Source organism: Rhinolophus sinicus, linkage group LG07 (genome assembly GCF_036562045.2).
Source record: "Rhinolophus sinicus isolate RSC01 linkage group LG07, ASM3656204v1, whole genome shotgun sequence".
Taxonomy (NCBI): Eukaryota; Metazoa; Chordata; class Mammalia; order Chiroptera; family Rhinolophidae; genus Rhinolophus; species Rhinolophus sinicus.
The window spans coordinates 109793271-109814646 of NC_133757.1; the positions used below are offsets into that span (position 1 = coordinate 109793271).

The following is a 21376-nucleotide window of genomic DNA, read 5'->3' on the forward strand; positions in this document are numbered from 1 at the left end:
AACAGATGGCCAGTATGTTCGGTAAGGAAAGTAGGTAACTGACCAGAACCTGTGTTGTTGCATCTCTCTGGGATGTGGCAGCACGCGTGGGAAAGCCTCCCCCTTGGATTTCGTTCCACACAGCAGAACTAGGGAGTTCTTCCCCATGGAGGACATTGGATTCTGAGCATTGTGCAAAGAATCAAGGGCCGCACCATAGAGAAAAGTGAAATTTCATATACAACTTCCCATGGAGAAGCCTATAACAATCCAAGATTTTAAAGCACACGAAACTGGTCTCAGTTTGCATATGCTTCTGTTTGTGTGATAGCTCCTAGAGAGAAAGAGAGAGAAAGAGGAAAGGAAGGGTAACACTCAGTATCTAAGCATCTGGTTCTTAATTCTCATCACAAGAATAGAGCTACATCATCCCTGTTCCTGGGGACCTAGCTCCCTAACTTAGGGGGAGGGAATGGCTTTGCTCTCACACCGCTTCTCTCTGAGAAGATAAGAGTCCGATCAATGCAGTGTCAGACTTCTGTGGAATAACATTTCCATGTCTGCCTCCATCCTTGCCTCTGCTTTAATAGGTCTGGGGCTTGGTCTCTCCCGGTGCCACCAAGGAAACCCAGCCCAACTCTTCATTCCATTTTGATTTTGGCAAGGGCAAAATCAAGTAAGAGAAAGCAAAGGGAGAAGGCAGCTCGCCTTTATCAGATGCCAGCGAGTGCCAGGTCCTGCGATAGGATGTTACCATGTAATCTCATTTCTTGTTTCTGGTCGTTTGTTTCACTTCACTTCCCCTTGGCCTGCATTGTTGTTTGCAAAGTGTTAAGGAATAAACCCAACACCGACAGGAATCAAGTTTCATACCTGGCTGGTGTTTTCATGCCCAACCATCTTTGAGGATGGCAAGTTAGAGATGAAAGATTTCTAATTTATCTGACAGGAATATCCCTCTAGAATGTGAATTGTTTCCACATGGCACAGCTGGCATTGCTTCTAGAGGCTTTCGAAGCTTCTTGTTACTCTAAAATGCTACTAGTTCAGGATCGTGACAGTGAGCAGTCTAGAGAGAGAGTGGTCACTTATTAGTTTATTTCAGTGCTATTGCCAGTGCTTTATCCTTTCATATTTTGTCTTTAAGTTTAGAGCACGTATAAGTATCTATGGCAGATTGAAGGATCAGGAAAGGGAGCATAGCATTACACACGTATTGTGCGCAGTACTCTTTAGGTGACGAACATACATTAAGTGTATTGAGTGTGCCAGGCCCTGTGCAAAGTCTTAGGGATGAAAGATGAATAAGAATCTAGTGCTCCCCCAAGAGTTCAGTCCGGAGGGAACACGAATCTATAAGTAATAATGGCAGCACACCACAGTATTTGCAAGGTCTATACAATCTAGACGTATGATAGAGCAGCGTGCCAGTCAGGAGAGAGAAAGGAATGCTGCTCACGGAGGGGACATCTAAGTAGTTCTGAAATCTGAATAGGGTGTTGTTGGGAATTTAAGAAGGGAATAAGGTGAGAAACCACCTGGCGTGTCCAGGCAACGGGAATGTGTCAGTGTTGCAGGAGCGTGAAGGCAATGGGAGGCGTGCTGGGAGCCGATGCTGGCAGAGTGGGGCTGGGACTTGACGAAGAGAAGGAATCATTGTAAGCAGACAGGAGCCCAAGGGCAGGATGCAGGAGCGGGAAGGAGGAGCCTCTCACGGAGGTGCTGGTGGTGCCGGTGGTGCCGGTGGTGCCTCTCCCCTTCTCTCTGGGCTTCCGGGGCACACACCTGCTGGGCTAGCCCCTCCCCACCTCTTCTCCTCACCTTTCTTTCTCCTCCTCTCTAAGAGTAGATGGTAACCACCCCACCTACTGCACTCTAACGCCTTCCCTCGCTGGTTTCCCCAGCCCCCTGATTCAGATGACCCCCTGATCTGTGTGTCACTGGCGATTCTTCTCTCACCGCCACTTCCTGCAGAAATCATAAATACTTGGCCAAAACAGAACTGAAAATGTTCCTCCGTATTTCTCCCTACCCCAACTTTTCTATTTCCCTACTCCTATTAATAGCAGCTTCCAAATCACAAGGCTTAAAAGTCATAGAATTATTATTTTTTTTTAATCACACTACCTTTATCCAGGCCACATACAAAGTTTCTTCATAATTTCTCTCACATTGGTCTCGTCATTCTTAATTCGGACCCCTGGTAGGTCCACCACCAATTTCTCCCCATTCAACCTCTGGAATTTCTTGTGAATCTTTTCTATTCTCATGACCATTGATTCAGGCCCTCATTATCTCCTTGCCTGGATTACTACAATAAGCTCCTAGCAACTCCCCTCATTTCCATTTCCTCCCATTCCTTCAAAGTGCCACTGCCAGTTGGTCTTCTGCAATGCAATCTGACCACGTGACTGCCCTGCACACACCGTCCAGTGGCTGGCTCTGGGCTCCCTGTCCAGTACGAGCTTCTGGGCCCAGCACCTGAGATTCCATATTCTGCCCCTTCCTACCTCTCCAGTTTTGTTTCTCTGCAATACAACCTGACACTCTTTGCTAAACAGTATGTCAAGTGGAAGGTTTGGCGTTGGCACCAAGGTTACAGCAGGAAGAATTTAAAAAAGAACAAAATACACTTGGCATAGAGTCAGAAAGTAGACTGATGGTTGCCAGAGGTTGGTGGAAAGGGGAAATGGGGAGTGAGTGTTTAATGGGTAGGATTTCAGTTGGGGAAGATAACACATTCTGGAGTTGGATGATGGATGGTTGGTGATGGTTGCACAACAATGTGATCTACTTAATGCCACTGAACTGCACACTTAAACATGGTTAAATTGGTAGTTAAGTGTCTTTTAACACACACGCATACTATCAATCTCTCAATCTCTCTCTCTCTCTCTCTCTCTCTCTCTCTCTCTCTCTCTCTCTCTTTCTCGCTCCCTCTTGGCCAAATTGAGAGAACATAAAAACGAGAGGTTATTGAAGGTCTGCTACCCCCACTACAGGGTGGAGGAGATGGGGGAAGCAGTATCAGCCCCTCACCCCAAATCTAGAGAGCATGGCTTAAGGGACACCATGTGGGAAGTTTGTCATGTGTTTTCGTCAGTTGGGGAGCCTGGTGGACTGGGGCCTGACGTCGGCCTGAGAACTCTAGAGGCTGAGAAGTGGCCTGGCAAGCTGCTTTGGCGGCTGAGTGAAAGGGAGTTGCTGCTGTGCTGAATGGGGCCTGAACTCGCCTTTTGTCTGATCAGATAAGAGGCAATTGTTTCCTGGGGCCCCGACATAGCCCAAAATTTCCACAAAAGGCCTGGCACGGGTATTGATTTAAGTGCTGTCCAGTGGGGCTGCTTAGAGAATTGATGGTACCTCAATACAAAGGGAAATGGGAGTGGACAGGTGGGTTCCTAGGGGCAGTGCAGGAAATAAATGACCTCAGGCAAGAGGGAGTTCATCCAGGTAAAGGGACGTGCAGGGGAGAGATCAAGGTTAAAGGTCTCTGAAGATCCCATGTGCAAATCCCATAAAGGCCTACTGGCCTCAAGAAGGTAAAACCATTCTAGAACTGGAGAGTGAAGTAAGACCTTTCTTATCCCCTCAGCTCTACTGCCTGCCCTTCTCTGGGGTCTGAAAGGGCAGCTAGTGTGTTGAGGAGAAGCCACAAGAAAGGGAGAACGCGCTCACCACACCCTCCCTCCCTCCGCCTGTAATAGGCAACCCGCAGACTCTTCTAGAAAGCGGGAAGGACGTAGTTTCAAAGGAAGGTTGAACTGTGAATGAGCACATGGGACTGGGCTTTCTGGATTGTGAATCAAGACTGTTTTGCTGTTTGAAGGGTCTGTAAGGCTTTGTATCATCTAAAAATTACCAGGTACGGGCCTGCCTGAGTTTTCACCTAGAGAGAAGGAAGGAACTCTTAGGTTTAAAGAGACAATGGAAAACGAAAATCGAGTTGCTTTTCTGCTTACCCCTATGGGTCCTGCTTATTCAAGCTACCAGTTCCACCTCTCAGTACTGGCCCTCCAGCCAGACCAGACAACATGATATTCCCTGAACACGCCAGGTAGACTACAATTCCTCCTCTGTGCTTTGGTTCAAGGTCTTCCTTGACGCCTCTTCCCACTCTGTATTTTAATTTTACTTCTTGCATTAGAGGGATGTTTATACTTGTCTAATCATTCATTTGGATTTAAACTATGTCACGGCAAGAACCACGTCTTATTCATGCCTGTGCCCCACACATCACCTACCACAGTACTTAGCTCACAGGAGACATTTCAACAAGATGATAGAGTGACCGAATAACTGATGAATGAAATAACACAGTTCGATAGCTAGTATGTGTTATGTTTATGGAGGCAGAAAAGACAGCATTATTGCTCATTGCTTTTCCCTTTCTACTGCCAAGCTCAGGTTGAATAGGGCTTATTGGATTCACAGACCAACTCTTCGATGCTGTCAGCATACACAGTGTTCTAAACACTTCAAAAGAGGAAATACCAGCTTTTTATGGGTGTATATAAATGTTTTTTTAAAAAATTAGGTAAATAACAACGTACCCATATTTTTCATAGAAAAATTACAAAATACAAATAAGCATCGCAATAAACAGTCACCTACAACCCACCTCCCAGGCATAACCTACTGTTACCATGGTCCCTCATCTTTTTCCGTGTGCCAGTTTCTTTCTTGGAATAGCAGGATAGGCTGCTTCGGGTAAAACTAATATTTGTCCTGTTACTGGAGGAAGAGATTCTGATTCTAAAAGGATTTACAATGTGTGTGGAGAGGGAAGACGATGGGAAAGAATCCTGGATGTGTAGGCATGTTCCTGGGTGTGGGAGTCAAAGCTAAGTCAGTGAAATGATTCATTCAACCATTGTTATGTTAGGACGCCCCAGGCTGAAGGGCGAGAGCTGGCCTGGGGACCAAGTAGGGTCTGTAGGAGAAAGCCTGTTCCCAGGTCAGCCTGCCTCCTGTATCCTAGGCCAGCCTGTCCAGGCACCTGGCCGAGGTGGTGATGAATATGCCAGGAGGCCTAAGCTAGAATTTTAGAAGAGCTTTTCCTTTCTTCTTTAAAGCTGTGGGTGCTTGTTTAAATTGGGGGGGGGGGGGGGGTGAGGATTGAAAACTAGACTGTGGCAGAAACCTTAGAGCAGTGGTTTTCAGCAGGGGTGACTTTGACCCCCAGAGGACATTGGCAAAGTCTGGAGTTATCTGTGGTGTCACAACTAGGGGGAGGGAGCTACTGGCATCTACTGGGTAGAGAACAGGGAGGTTGTTAATCATTTGACAATGCACAGCACAGTCTCTCACAACAAAGAAGTCTCTGGCCCCAGATGTCAACAGTGCTGAGGGTGAGAAACCCTGCTTAAAATAGAAGGGAAGAAAACACTTGGCAGTAATGCCTGGAACAGCCAGGACTATAAAAATATTTATTGTATTGTCTCACTTGCCCATTGAGATGTCATTTGGAAAACTCTTCTCCATGAGACTGGAGTCCATCAGGTAGATGAAGAATGTTAGAGGGTTTTATCAGTGGTCAGTGTTTTGTATAGTTTCGAAAGGTTAAGAGTTGTCATAAGAAAGGGCAGAGAGCACTTCATGGAAATTACACTCGAAATTATCCTAAGTAGCTTTTAAAATTGGATTTCATTAAATTCAGTGGTGCAAATAGCCAGGTGTTTTTAAATCCAGGAGCAAAGCTGGGGAAAGGTGTGTGGGGGGGTGTCGGGGGAGATAAATGATGGATTTTCTTTCCAGTTCTGCTCTGTATGTTGTTGAGGTGTTTTTTTCCAAATGGATCTGTTTCTAGTATTCTTTTGTGTTTGTCTTCAGGCTTGGGAATGACTTGCAGGGTTCAAAGACATCATTATGTACCTGTGACAGTGACCCCACTGTTTGTTTTCCAAAGAAAAGAACTTTGAGGGAACACAAAGAGGGAAACCTGTGTTGTGAGTGCACCTATGGGTGATCCAGCTGGAAGACGGGAAGGCTGTCAGGTGCACAGATTCCCTAAGGGGGCAGGAGGCGAGGTCAGTCCTCAAGGAAGAATCAGGTGGGCTGGAAGTGCAGGCACAGAAGCTAGGCATGCAACTCACAAAGCATTTTGGTTGTTTTTTTTTAGCATGATTGAATCAATGAACTTGGTTTTTATGAGCTTCGCGGACATACAGAGAAAAAACAGCTTGGTAGAGATAGGGGGAGGAGGAAGGGATCTAAATTAAATATAACAGTTGCCGGCGGTTTAGTTGCTGACAAAAACAAGTCATTTTCCCTGAGAAGCATGTGTAATATGTCAAGAAGAAAAAAGAACAATTAGCACACTTTGCATGAAAGCTTATTGATAGCACCACATTAATGTTAAGCATTTAATTAAAAATGTTTCTCTGTCGTCTTTACTGCAAATCAATAAACTATACTTGTACTTGACTTTCACCTGTCTCATACTTAGCAAGGAGTGCATAATTTTCTCTGACCACCCAGCTTACAACAATGAGATTTCCTCTTTTACATCCCATAGATCGATCTATCTATCTATCTATCTATCTATCTATCTATCTATCTATCTATCTATCTATCCATCCTTTTTGTTTTCTGGAATGCTGAGTCCACAGTAGTTGCTAATAAATGTTTATTGATTTGAAAGTGTAGCCTTATTGTAAAGTGACCCAAATTAATGTCTGGGCTAATTGTCCCACCTTGTTTCAAAGATGTTCTGTCATTAGCTCTAAGGAATACGTGAACCTAAAGACACTCCAACCTTCCCAAGTGAATGTATGTTTCAGACTAAAGACCAAACATCTAGTAGCCACACTTAAATCAAGACCCGTCTGTAAATTGAACTGTTATTATAACCTGTAAGATTGCTGTTTTTCTAAGAGTTAATCCTTGGGCTGCAATTAACATCCTAGGTGGTCTTGAGGATTGCTAGCTCCCAGCAAGGTGTAAATGTTTCAGTAGAATCAACCCTATTTATCCTTTATTACTTTAGGTGTCTTAGAGAAAGAAAAAAAAATGATCAGAGCTTAAAAAACAGAGAGAAAATCATTATATTAATACACTCGCTCTAATTTGATTCACCAAAATTGAGTAAACTATAAAACAAAGACAGGTATGTACCATCTTCGCCATAAGTGCTGGAAGCAACATGGCAGAGAAGGCGTGTGTGGGAGTGTCAGGAGATTCTGGTCAAGAACCCTGATTTCTAGATCTGGAGACCTAGGTGTGGTTCTGCTGCCATTTGTGTGGCCTTGGGCAAATCACTTACTTTTCTGGGCTTCAGTTCTCTACCTTTTCAGGAAACCAGAGGTGTTAAACTAGTAGTTTTTCCAAATACGTCCCAGGGTGCCGTGGCACTGTCTTCTGAACTGTTTGCTCCCTGACACAACCCCCATAGTTTTCTCTGTGATTGGAAACTGGGTTTGGTTCAGAATTAAGAAACTGGTGTTTCTGTTTCTCTTCACTCACCTGCTCACAGCGGAAAGCTACAAGGAAACTCAGATGGTGAAGATTAAAGAGGAACCCATGGAGGTTGACATCCAGGACTCGCATGTCTCCATATCACCCAACCGGAATGTTGGCTACAGCACTTTAATCGGGCGAGAGAAAACCGAACCCTTACAGAAGATGCCAGAGGGCAGAGTGCCCCCGGAGAGAAACCTCTTTAGTCAGGATATCTCTGTGAAGATGGCTTCCGAGCTTTTGTTTCAACTGTCAGGTATGTTTTTGTGCAGAAAAATGTCAATAATTGGAAATAAATGGGAAGGAATGCCAGTCTTAACAAAGTGGAAAAAAAGAAAAAAAATAAATAAATAAAACACCCGTCTTACAGAATTTTTTTAGACACAAATCAGTTTTGCTACGTTAACATGCGTACTGCCACTCAACCTCACAGTTAATCAAATGTTGCCAAGTAGAACTCCTGCCAAACTTTCTTTAATAAATAGTTAAGAATTGTTTGAAATTAGAACTCTATTCAGTTCTGTGCAAATGATCCCTGTTGACTGGGCTAAACATCTCACCTCTAATTTTGTTTAGGCAGTTGATCTGATTAACAGTCTTTTTTTTTTCCTAACGTGCAAAAGATAAATTACAATTTACTCCAACAGTGTCTGAATTGCCATGAATTTCAAATTAGTGTGCTCTGAATTAATGAGATTTTACTGTATCTTGCAAAAAAAAAAAAAAAAAAATCAAGAAAAGGGCAAAGCAAAAGATGAAGTACGAGGACTCTTTCCAGCTCTGGGCGAGTAGAACATTTTCTGTAAACCAACTGTCTGCTTCAAATACTTGGAATTCAGAAGTGCAGTAATTACCAGCTCGGCTAAGTGTATGTTTTTTTTGTTTGTTTTTTTTTCAGCTAAGGGTCTGGATAGAATAGTGAAGGGTTCTAGTACCTAAATTTTTCCCTTTGTTAACTCTTTCCAGCTGCATATTGTTTGTCCTTAACAGATTGTGTGCTCGTGATTGAGGTTGACGATACGTACACATGTAAGATTCAGATTTACATAGAAATATACCTACCTTGCCCAGAGTCATACATTGGCCTACATATTGAAGAAGCATCAGTACAGTTTGGTACTAGTGTGGGATACACGCTTCTGTTACGGAAAGCAAATTTACAACACCCATTGAGTACCTCATTATTTAAGTATTCACTTGTTTTCCCCCTATGAAAAAATACCAGGAAAGAGAAAAGAAGCTAGAATCTACGTGCCGTCATGATAGTGTACCTTCTCATTGGCCCAGTGACACACCCCATAGCTGTGAAACTATCAGTTGCTGCCAAAAACGGCAGCCTCCAGGTTCTCACACAAGGACTGTATTTGTGCAGAGCTCTGCCATAGTGGAAACAGTTAATTCCGTAAACATAATAGGACACATAGAGCTTTGCAAGCTCCAAAAAGCCTCAAAACGTGTAAGATGCTTCCCACCCCTCCACCTCTTCCACCCGTGCCCCCCGCCCAACACATACACATAGGCTGAAAACGAATCTAAAAACAACATAACTTTGAAGATGATTTAGCCGTGAAAATTTTCAAAAGTGAGGCCGGTGTGGTTCTTTTCAGAGCGTCTCCAGTACATTATCACAGTCTACTATCAGCTAAAAACTCTGTGTCTGAGAGTTCTCACCCTGGCACTGTCACAACTGCCTGGGTGACCTCAGGCAAGCCATTTAGCCCCGATTTCCTGCCTTCTGAAAGAATACTGCCTGGGAATCTAAATTCACCCTCATTGTCACTGGTGAGTGGACAGAAAGGAATTGTCCACGTAAACTGGCATGCAGCAGCTTCAGATTCATGTTACAGACTATGGGACAGATGTTGTAAATCTTTGTTGACATTTTTCCAAAAAATCCGTAAGATTAGGAGTTTTTTTTACTTGCCCTGCCGTTGAAACCTGAAACCCTTGTAGAGTTGGCCAGGTTTTCTCTGGATACTTAAAAGAAGCCATTGAGAGCTGTGACAGGCAGGGCAGAATCCTCACATTGAACTGCACTGGGGAGGCCAGAGTTCAACTTTTTTGTTCTTGAAAGCTAATTAAATAATTTCTGACAGCTGGTAGATACAGACCTCAAGACAGCGTAAGGGAGGGTTTACCTCTTCTTGTCTAATGATATTTTTTGTCCCTTGTGACATTTATCAGAATAAGTGCTCGATGACTGCAGCACCCAGAGGTCTTATGGCTGTTTTTATACCCCTTCTCACAAAGGGGCCTGACAATACAGAATGTTTAAAGGTTGTCATCAAAGTCAGAAGCGGAACAGTTGCAACAACTGCAGTTTTCATGCTGAATCAGAGGAAAGCAGAAATTTTCAGCTGGGAAAAGATCTAGTAGAAGTGTGTGTGTGTGTGTGAGTGTGTGTTTTACTCGGGCATGTGTGTGTGTGTGTGTGTGTGTGTGTGTGTTTTACTCGGGCCTGATGAAAACCAGACAATACACTTCAAATTTGTTAGTAACTATTTCCCTTGGATTGATTTTTAAAGAACTATTTTTGTGGATGCTAGCTACATGCTTTTGATGATGGTCTTTACCAAGAAGACAGGGAGAGCTTGGATGTTTAAAAAAGAAACCAAAAGAAAACCATAAGAGAGAAAGAGAAATGTTGATGGTGTTTCTTCTTAAGCCGTAAGGACACCAGTTGAGTGTGAGAGACCTAAGAGGTACGTGTTTCGTTCTTTCTCCTTACAGAAAAAGTGAGCAAAGAGCACAACCACACAAAAGAAAACACCATCCGGACGACTACCAGGTAGGCTCTTTATGTGGGGTCCCCTTGGGATACCACTTGTGTGGGGGTCATAAGGCCCACACCACAGGTTGAATGTTGTTCCCCAAACCTTTTCCTCCCGCTGGCTTCAAAGGAGTGACGTCCTTGACCACCATTTTGTCTGAGCACTTTGGTTGGTGGTAACATTACAGAAAGTTAGGACACCAAGGGGGAGGACCATTAATATTTATTAAACATCCAAAAGGTATCACTTTGCTGGGGACTTTTCTATATGTGCTAGTTTTTATTCTTTATGATAATCTTGTGAAGTAGATATTATTAGGTTGGTGCAAAAGTGATTGCAGTTTAAAAGGTTAAAAATCATTGCAAAACCACAATGACTTTTGCACCAACCTAATCTCTTTGCAGACGTTTCTGGACTTGAATGTTCAGTTGAGTGACACAACTGTGATTGGCAGCTGGAGCTGTCCGTCAGGAAGGTCCCTCTCAGTTGGGTGCTTATTGCAGCTGTGCTCCCAAGTAGCTCTGTAGCTATAGGCTGATAATTCATCACCAAGGATATCCCAGCTTTTTATCTCACAACATTACTAGGTGGGCAAAAAAGTAAAAAGCAGAAGAAAGACAAAGCTTTAAAAAATTGCAGGAAAACCAGTGTCGCTAACAACTGTGGGTAAGGAAGCTTTCCATGGGCCGAAGGCAGTTTGAGAAGGTCAGCCAGGGTGTGTTGCCCACAAGTCCTCCAGACAAAGGAGGGGGACCCGCCAGTGCTGCTCTGCTCATCCCGAGACTGAACTGGGGGAGGTAAGCGCCAGCCAGCGCACACCCCACCACTGTGGGAAAGGACCTCTGGGAGATGTGACCTCCCGCTCCGAAGGCTTTCAGTCGAGGCACTTTGCTTTCCTGAGTGAACTTAGATTTGTCCTGATGGGAGCGTTGATTGGTTTTGTGCTTTTCATTATTGCAACAAAAGATAAACAGATGCTTTTCTCTTTGATGTGGTGTGAACTGACCTCAGGGCATCATCAGGCATGTGGACAGTGCTCGGTGGAACCTTAACCTGAGTTGTGTTTTCTTTTTAATTCTATGAATTGGAATAGAAGAATATCACATATCAAACAGTAATTAAAATAGAGCCAGCTTGCCTCACACAGAGTTTATATGGTGTTAGGGAAAGTACTGTCCCTCTAGTAGAGAGTGGTGTAAGCCATGTCTCCGTGGATAAGTACACAAATGGGAAATGAGTCTTTTGATTTGGTCTGTGTGTTGCTTTGGGAAATGGGTCTGAAAGGTGGAAAAGCTATTTTGTCAATTTAGTGGGACGTCCAAATAAGAAACATATGCTATTATAGATCCCAGCCTATCTCCTACTGGTAATCTTAAGGCTATTCAGTGTATGTGTTTGGGTCTATGGATTAATAAACACATGACCTTGGCCATATTGGTAGACAGGGAAAGGTGGAGACTAATAACAATAAGTGTTCATTTTCATTTGCTTCCATGAGCTTCTCGGAAGTGTCACAGGTCTGGTTCCCTAGCAGTAGAGCCTACAATGGGGATTCCTGTTGGAGGGGCTTTATTGAGGTGTGTTCTCAGAGGAACCTGCAGGAAGTGATGGGAAGGAGAGGGAAGGAACCTGCAGGAAGTGATGGAGCAGGAGAGGGAAGAAGTTGCGGAGCAAGCATGTGATTTTAGCTGGATGCTGGCCTCAGCTCTATCCCACAGAGGATTCTGGAGCATGAACTGCACCACAGAGTAAGAGTGAGTCCTACCTCGAGGCAAGGGGGCCATCTCGTTGTAGCCCCTTATTATTCATTAACTTCATCAGGGGCTGTGTAGCCTCCCAGGTGAGGGCACAGCCATCACTCCCAGCCACTGGGAGAGAACACTAGTGCCCTAGAGGGCATCTGGGCAGGACCCCAGCAGTAGCTCCTATGGAGGGTTTCTGCTGGCCCTTTAAGATTACCTGATAATATTTGTATAGCAGAAAGGTATGTGGCCAGACCATGTTATTTTATGCTTTTCAGGTGTTCTCTGGGAAGGTAAGAGGAGGTTTGAACTATCCCCAAACAAGTAAAATGTGCCTCCTGGCCCAAATTACCTTGGCTGAAGCTGGAGCATAATTATAGGATAGAAAAAGTGTTTTGTTTTATTTTGTTTTGTTTTTTAGCCATTTGGCAAAAATGAAGCAATCCTTAAATTCTCCTCCTGCTAGTAGATTATGAGTAAGAAGAAATGAGATTTTTCGCCCGAAGCAAAGGGAGCGGTGCATCGTGTAAGCCCCCCACACCCACCCCATCCCGTGATACAGTATTCAGAAGTCAGTATTACAGAATTCTCAGTTTATTGCTCTTCTACAAAATCCTCAGTGTGTTTTTATTTTTCTTTCAGTAGGCAACCTGCTCAATTAGCCTCTCCTCAAATAGATCTCTTTTTTACCTTCTCACCTCATTACTTCAGGTGGAATAGAATCAAGCTGCTTTGTGCCAAGAAATCCTCTTTAACCTGAGTTAACTGATAGCAGGGACGGGAAAAAATGCCAACGCTCTCTATTCTTTTGTGAGTCCTGGTTTAGAAGGAACTCTTCTTTTGTATGCACAAGGTCAGCTTATGGGTTATGTCTTAAGGTATGATTTGTGATACTTTTCAAAAAGATTTACATCATCTCCAAATTTCCGTACCTTCAGATTTGTAAGTCCTTAGTGGGATGTTTGGTTAGTTATCAGACTGTTCGTGTTTGATTTCCTAGAAGCAGCGGGCTGTCCAAAACAATGGCTCATGATTGGGATCAAGGTCAGAATCTTCTGTTTGCGAGTTGCTAGGTACATTTAAGGTAGTTTAATTGTGAAGGGCAGCCATGGGACGCTGGCCTCAGCGAAGTATTCAGATCAACTCTTCTAAATGCCGATGGAGGCATGAGCTCTTCCAGTCAGTGAGATCTGCTGCCCATAGGGTCTGACATCCAGGGGGACGAGGGGAGAGCAGAGACATGCAGTACTGAAGAAAGAAGCTGATTCTCTTCCTGTCTTTTATAAACCCACAGTTGTTTATCATTGATCTTGACTCTCATTGCAGCCACAAGAACTGAGGAAAAGTGTAGCAACCCAGGATGAAATACTTGATAGCATGGCATTTCAATGTGTGCTTAGCAATGAGACATGGGGGTGCTGATTTCCCTGCCTGGGAACCAAGAGAGCATGAAGCCTGTGGATGTGTGTGTAGTTAACTCTCCATCCCACTCAGGCCGATGATTGCCCTCCCTCCTCCTCAAACCCTGCCTGGTCCTGGCTATCCATTGGCAACTCTGTTTGTTAATAGCTCTATTAGAAGGTGGGGCGGTGTGGAGAGGGAAAATGGTGTTAGACAGCATTCCTTGTTAGCAATGTTTAAAAAGAGGTTTAGGTGAAGCTAAAGGTTGAAACTAATAACTAGCAAGTTTCTGGATCATTGGTTCTCCACCTCATTTTTTTTTTTAAACTCTTACAATGGAAAATTTCAAAAGTCGAGAATGTAGCCATCACCCAGTTTGAACAATTCACGACTCAGTTGTTTCATCTCTCCCCTCCTTTTGTTTCCCCTCCCTCCCTCTAAATTATTTTGAAGCAAATCCCAGACATTTAAACAACCGGTTTGAAAAATGCCATTTAAAAAAAAAAAAATCCTAAGGACTTATACTCCGCTATTTAAAATAGGATCATCTTCCCAAAAGTAAAGAAGAAAAACAATCACCAAAGCACACCTTGTAGCCAGGCAGAAAAATCAATCTACTTAGCAGCTAGAATGATTGGATCATGTGGTCCTGCTCACCAGTGCCCTGACCTCACCCCTTCCTTCTGCCTCCTCGGGCACCTTCGTCCCACCAGTCCTTTAGTTGGAACTTCACTGTAAACGCTAAAACAGCCGTCCTTTTGCCTGTTTAACCTTAGAGTCCAGAAAATTCAATCTAAGTGCGTCCCCTTTGAGGTGTTGTGTGGCCTGAGTGTTCTTAATGCCATTCCACCTGACAAATGAGATGACGAGACAGTCCAGTCAGCCCCAGGAGAACAGAAGGACTGACCACTTAGGTGACTGATAAAATCCTGATTTTTCTGTTTCCTTTCCCAGCACAAGCCTAGGTTCTACAGGGAACAGATAACCAGCTAACTTGATCATTTGTAGATGAAAATATATGAGCTATGGTATCATAACCAGATCCCAAAGTTTAATGGAATAAAAAGAAGATCTCCATCTTCTAACATGGACCATCACCCAGCCAGATGCTGGATAAGATCGAAATAGGAAAATGGAACCCTAGAGGCAGAATCAGATAGCTCCTGGCAGGTGAATTGGACATGCTCAATGTTGTGTGACACCATGAACTTCAAACAATGGCTGCCAGGAACCCTCTCTTGGTTATTTGTTCTCTTTTCCCCATTAATAATGCAGTGTCCATGGGGATATACGATTGCAAGCTTATAAGAAAAACTTCTCACCCCTGGCTTGCTGTATTCCAAAAGCAAGGAAGTGTTTACCTGAATTGTCCTTTTCTGCATTACTACACAAAAAGCAAAAGTGGGAAAATCAGAGAAAGGTAGAGTCACATTATGCTGTGCCGACCAACATTTAATTTGCCCAATTTTCAGAATTTGAAATGTGGGCTATTATTCTGTGATTTAGATAATAGCACTTCCAGTGTTTACTGAAGGACATAGGTACCTGGAAGTGTTCAATGTAGAGTTTTCCGGTGTGATGGTTTGGATATATGTCCTTAAATATTTATGATTCAGTAATAGAAATTGCACAAATTTATAAAAGTATGATGTGCTGCCTTAATTTGTGCAATTTTCCCTTTTAGTTTTTTGAAAGACCTAAGAGAACAATGCTCCATTACCTTGAAAAGTAAAAGATTATATACAAAGAACTCTGGAGTAGACAGAAGCAATTAAGAAAATACACAGGAAACAGAGCAGATGAAATTGGTGATTTTTGAGGAGCTCTCCCTACATTGTCTTTACTCTTTATATTTTATGACTTTAAGATTAAATGCACTGAGAATTCTATTTCTAAAAAATGGAAATTACTACTAATTTCATGGAGTGCCTTCAGTTAGGACATTCAGTGAATGCTTTTTTGGTGAAGTCAAGGCTGTTGGTGGGCTATAGTAAATTTTTAAAAAACACCCTTCCTCAAGACACTGCCATCTACTGGAATACGGTCATAATAAATAAGTAAATCTTTGATGTCTGTGATGTTAAGTATGCCCCCCCTGAATGTGGTACGTTTGTGCAGTGCACAGCCTACACCGCTGTCTGTAGCTGCCCTGACTCAAATATTCACTTGAGAGTCTTTTCATTGGCAATACATGCTTTTCAACTTATCTTTGAGTTTTCGTTTTTTCAAAGGAATTAAGCTAATCTTGGAAAACAATGGATCATTTAAAAAAAAAAAAATACGTGTAGCCTGAAACTAGTTTGCGCACTGCTGCCACTTGAGGGTTTTTTTCTTCTTATTTTACCGTACCTTTCTCAGTACTTTTATCTATTGCTATACTGCATTGTCCCGTAGGTATCAGCCTCTGCCATTTCTTCTCCCACCTGTGACATCTATATTGAACTGTTCTAGGTGAAACAGTATGCTTCCAGAACTGTTTACTGTTGTGTTATGTGAAAAAGGCATGTTTAAAATCTCCTTTTCAGGGTCTGAAGAGGGCTGTGACTTTCTTTTTTTCATTTTCCATGGGCTCTCCCACCTTTGTTTCTCCAGGCTTGCAACAGTACCCCGTCTTGTTTGTATAACTCAGAACAATCGGGAACAAAGTGTAAATTTGTAGGTCTCTGTAAGTAGACACCCAAAACCTATATTCTCTCCTAGTCACTTTTGACAGGTTATGCAGAGGTGACATGGCCACAAGGTGGCTTAGATGCAGGCTTCACTCCTGTGCTTCTTATCTGGAATTTGCTCTCCAGAGTGTCTCCATGGTTGTTACTAGAAAGATATCAAATAGTCAAGGGTTGACCTCTGTTGAGGGGTGAAAAGTCCTTTTGGCTGATGCAGCGGGCCAGGGGCATCCACATCTCTCTGGTGTTACTACCTCCAGCTTCCACACGACAGAGTCCTGCGTCTCTGCAGAGAAGACAGCTCATCTGTTCTCTGCTCACCTCTGCAGAGGGCCCGCTGTCCTTGTTTATGTAGAAAGTCCGATTCCTGCGGGAGATCCAGGTCCCTCCACAGGCTGACATTTCTCGGATCCGGACGTGCAGGTTCACTTCCGTGGCCTGTGGTTGGCTCTGGCTCTCTGGGCCTGGCCTCGCGGCTGCAGCAACCCCCGACAAGGCCTGCCATTGTGTGCCTTGTCCTGAGAAGTTTCCTGGCTCCACAGTGGATGAATGCTCCAGCCTTCCTCAACAGGAATTGTTCCTGAAAACTTGGTGTTGGGTTGTACGGGTTGGCCCGCCTCTGAGACAACCCTAAATAGAAGGCATTTGTACTTTTCAGAGGAGAAAATAAAAAACATTACCAATATATATTTCTTCCTTAGATGTGCTATTGTTCTCCTGCAATATTTTAAACAGCCTCTTCCTTCTACGGCTTTCAGCCTTTTGTACCTGAACTTCAGTGATACTGGTGGAATCATAATTTAGACACAGTTGTCTCTGCCTGTGTCTTTTACAACTGCCTTAAAATACATCATCCCTCAGCTTTACTCTTTACAAGACTAAGAGTCTCTTTAAAAAAAAAGAAAGGATCTTAAACTGTAAAACTTAATCTTTTTATAGTTTAAAAAACACTTTTATTTCCAGAGAATATAGGACAGCATAAAGAAGAAAAAATAATCATTTATAATCAGTCCTGCTACCCATAGACAACCACTGCCAAGTTGGTGGTGTATATCCCGGCTCAATTTATATATATTTTCCTATAAAAATTGGATACTACTATATATACAGTTTTGTACCCTTCTGTTTTCACCTAGCAATATTTTAAGAACTTCTTTCCATGTCAATGAGCATAGCTCAATATTACTCTTCTAATGTTTGCATTAGTATTCAATGTTTGCATGTGTCATAATATATTTAATCAGTCTCCTGTTATTGGATATGAAGGGTTTTGTTTTCCCAAGTTGTTGCTATTACAAATGATCCTGGGATAAATTGACTCAAAAAAGCATTCACAGTTTTCAGGCTTTTGCTATGGATTGTCTAAATGACTTTCAGAAAGGTTGAATCTACAATTCTACCATAAACTAATGAAAGAGAGAATATTTCAGAGATCTCTGCTTTACCATTAAAATTCTTTTTTTTACCAATTGGGAGGTTAAAAATTATATCTTATAGTCAAAACCTTTTCATTTATTGATTCCTAGCGATATCAAGTATTTTGTTCACGAGGGAGCATTTATATTTGTTCTTTTGTATATTTTCTTGTATTGTCACTTATTATTCTGTTTGGTGGTTTATTTGGGTTGAACATTTTGTTTGTTGCTATTGATTTTTTTTTTTACTATGTAAAATTTCAAAACAAAGTAGAAGGGATAATGTAACATCAGCATATCCCCATCACCCAGATTGAACAAACATTTGCTATGCTTACCTCACCAATCCTTTTGTCCCCTATATTTTAAATCACATCCTGGACATCATAGCATTCACTCCCAGGTTCTTTGATATATATCTCTGAAAAATGGAAATATTTTCTGCAATACCATTGCACACCCTACAAAATTAACAACGCATTTCACTGTTTTTTAATTGGTGAGCAGATTCTATTTGATCTGCACCAGTGAAGTACACAAGCTATGTCCATGGACTAGGAGGAGAAGGAAACACGTCTTCGCTTTCTTGTCAGTCAAAATTAAAGAAGGGACTGGTGTCTGCAGGGGTAATAGAATGATGAAGTGACCTTGATTCTCCGTCTACCACTAGCCCCATTTGGAACCCACTGAATCCGCAGTGCCAGCCTCAGTGTCTAGATAACTACCCAGCTACAGCTTGACGATGTGTAGCGATTAATTAAATTTTATTCCCTGCAGTCTTCTTTCGTTGAAAATGTGTCTACCCAACAGGATCGGTAACTGGATTTCCAGACCTGGCCCATTTGGAGTCACAGGAGGGCTTCTCTGTTGCATCCCTTTTAAGCTTGAATATGGAATTAAATGTTTTGGATGGTCAGGGTTGACTTCAGGTCAGAGACGCCGAATCATTTTCAATCTTGAGCACTCTTCTCCACCCCCGTGCCTCCTGACTTACCATCCAGGGTTCTTTCATTAAAATAAGTAAATAAAATCATTCACGAGTAGGGGTGCTCGTTTCTGTGGTATTAAAAAGGGAAGGACAGTGTTCACGAGCACCACTAAACTTGTGTTTCCTTTCACTGTAGATTTCCTTTTTAACTGACTATAAGAATGCTGGTAGGAAAACGGGCATTGACTGTTACACCGAAAATGTTAATATCTAGGCCCATTTTGAAAGAAATGCAGCTACACTATCTCTCATCCAAAATGAAATTGAGGGCCCAAGGTAGAAATTAGGACCACGTACAGTCCAAGGTGACATTTAGAGATTGCTTTACCAGAGCAAAATGACCTTACTGAGATTTTTTTTAAGTGCTCAAAACTCTTTTACAAAAATCTATGGAATGAAGTTTGTAATCTATTTCAAATACAATCATTTATAAATATGTTACAAAATATATAGATATGTAAAAAATATTAAGCATCTATTCTGTTATAAATTATTAGCAAATTAATTAATCAAGGACAGTAATATTTGAGAAAAAATAAACACTACCCTAAAAAATGAGGAAAATTGCATTAATCATGAACTTTAGGTTGAAAATGAAATCATGTTATTTGGTCTTTTTCAAAAGTGGAATATCTGAAAATAAAGTGTGGCAACGTTTCTGCTGTTGAGTTCTGAGCATATTTACATGCAGGCTTTTTCACCTCAGAAAGTTTCATCTGACCTTAAAGTATTTCAGGAAATATTGAGAAGGCAGTTATAACTACTCCAAATATTTCCCTTATTCCTTACCTTCGAATAATCCCATCTTGTTTATTTGATATGTTTGAAAGACTTAAAAAAAAAAAAACTTTCGTTTTTTGGCAAGGCCTGTGTTCTGTTATTGTTACCAAGGTTTAGGTTTTGCTCAAAGAAAACATTTCCAGTTTGTTGTCATTTCCTTTAGTTTCATTATATGGACGTGGAGATTCCATATGGACATTACCTGTATCCATTTCAATCTGTCACAGCCATGTTCCACATCTTCAGAGAGTCTTTTAACTAGAGTACCATTTGTTCTTGGAATAACTTTGGCCAATTGCCCACCTCTTCTTGAGGCTTTGGGAGGCATGGGAGATGGTTGTTTTCAACTCAGGTTTCCTGTTCATTTTTAAATGTTATGCAGTGTGTCACTCTTGGGTATGTCTCAAGGTCTGTGATTTAGAGGTCAGAGTTTTAAAAAGACCAGTACAAGGGTTTTAAAGAAATATATGGAATTTCAGTTCTTTAAAAATAACATGACATCAATACAGAAAACTAGTATTTCAGGGCTCTGATGTCATAGCTGGGGTGAAGTAGAGCTTGAGGAGGCCCCCTTACCATGAGGGATAAACAACCATCTAGGTGGCCCAGAGGCTGGGGTCTGCTGGTGAGCAGGTAGCAGCCAGAGAAAGAAAACATTGGCTCCCACAGAACTTTGCCAACCCAGAATGGGGCTGCTGGCTCTCCTTCTGCCACCTACAGCTTCTTAGAAATATCTAAGTCAGATAATTTCGTCTTAAAATTTCCTTAGAAGAAAACAAAGCAAAATAAAAATTAACCCAAATTATTTTGAACAAATTTTACCCAGCTCTTGGGGAAAAAATCTGGAAGCCCTGTTACGTTGTATGATACAGAGCTGGATGGATACTCAAATACTTTTACTTAAAATACCCCATCTTTTTTTTTTTAATTCATTAAAGAAAATTTTGTTCATGTGTCTATTGCAGTCAAAATATCACTTCAGGATGATTTGCTGGAAACTTAAATTTAAAAGAATTTCATTCTATCCTAAAATACATAGATCCTTACGTGTTCTGAGTAAAAAACTCATTATGGAGCAAAACCTTTTTTTTTTTCCCCTATGTTTAATCTTTCTATTTGCCATCCTCAAGTTTGGTCCTAAGAGGTAATATTATTATTGTCTTTTAGGAGGGAAAAAAATCTCTTTGTTGCTCCTTAAAAATTACTGCCATTACTAATTTTTTTTTCTTAACTTTCTCTTACATACTGTATCCACCTTCTTTTCCTTTTTGTTGTGTTTTGCTGTTGCCATCAAGCTGAGAATTCCCGTAATGTTTGGTTTCAGTGGTAGATGGGGAGGGGTGTTTTTAAGTAGATGGGGCTTCGTTTCTGCGTGCAGCACAGCTCCCCGTTGGCACTCAGATGTGAAAGGTGGAGATATTTGTGCCACAATTGGCACTTAGCAAAATGTATCACTATTTAGAGCCATAATCTTTTATAGACTGTTTTATTATTTATTGTAAATCTTTTCTTTTTGCAGCTTCGTGCTGTTGACCCTTCAGGCCGTCTCATGCCTGGAATTGTCCAGTTACAGTGACAGTAGAGCCTGTCACATTTTAACCCTTAGAGTTTCTACAGTGTGTGTGTGTGGGGGGGGGGGGGGAATAAAAATAACACATTCAACATCCATTTCATTTTTATCCAGAAAAGAAACTTGAATAGAAAAAAGTTTTGTCTTTACTAAGTAACAAAAGGCAGGAAAAGTAATGGGGTGTTGGCCAGTCCTAATTCTACAGCTTCCAGATGCAACTTCTGAATACTTATTGAATAAATATTTATACAAATGAGCTAAGTTTTTCAGGTAGCCTGTTACTGTGCAGGCCTAAGGGAACCTCTTGTGGTATATGGTGATTTTGTTCAGTAACAAACAATCCTCTCCCCGTTAGCTGTTAGTTTCAGCCTGCTTCTCTACCAACTTTTTAACCAAAAATGTTAATCAGAAATAATTGCTTTAACAGTTTTTGCCTTTTTCCAGTTCCTTTGCCCACTTTCTGATGGAGAGGCTTTTTCATTGTGAAATGACTCAAGTTCAAGTAGCTGAAGAGTTAGGAAGTGGGATCCTTGCAACATTTACAAACTGGCCCCTTTTCTGGAAGAACTGGTAACTGTCTAAGTTACCAGCTGAAGGACAGCACAA

At 41.9% G+C, this 21376-nt stretch overlaps 1 protein-coding gene across 11 annotated transcripts in view; it reads left to right on the top strand.

Annotated features, from left to right (window-relative positions):
• The window catches only part of ZNF827 (zinc finger protein 827), a 153427-nt gene that overhangs the window by 74935 nt on the left and 57116 nt on the right, over window positions 1-21376 (top strand). For all 11 annotated transcript variants that reach the window (XR_012498201.1, XM_074338463.1, XM_074338471.1 and 8 more), the window contains exons 6-7: window positions 7454-7693; window positions 10168-10225. Coding sequence is in view for 10 of the 11 variants with exons in the window: in XM_074338463.1 (XP_074194564.1) it covers window positions 7454-7693; window positions 10168-10225 (298 nt within the window). In the remaining variant the exon portion in view is untranslated. The remainder of the gene's footprint in view (window positions 1-7453; window positions 7694-10167; window positions 10226-21376) is intronic.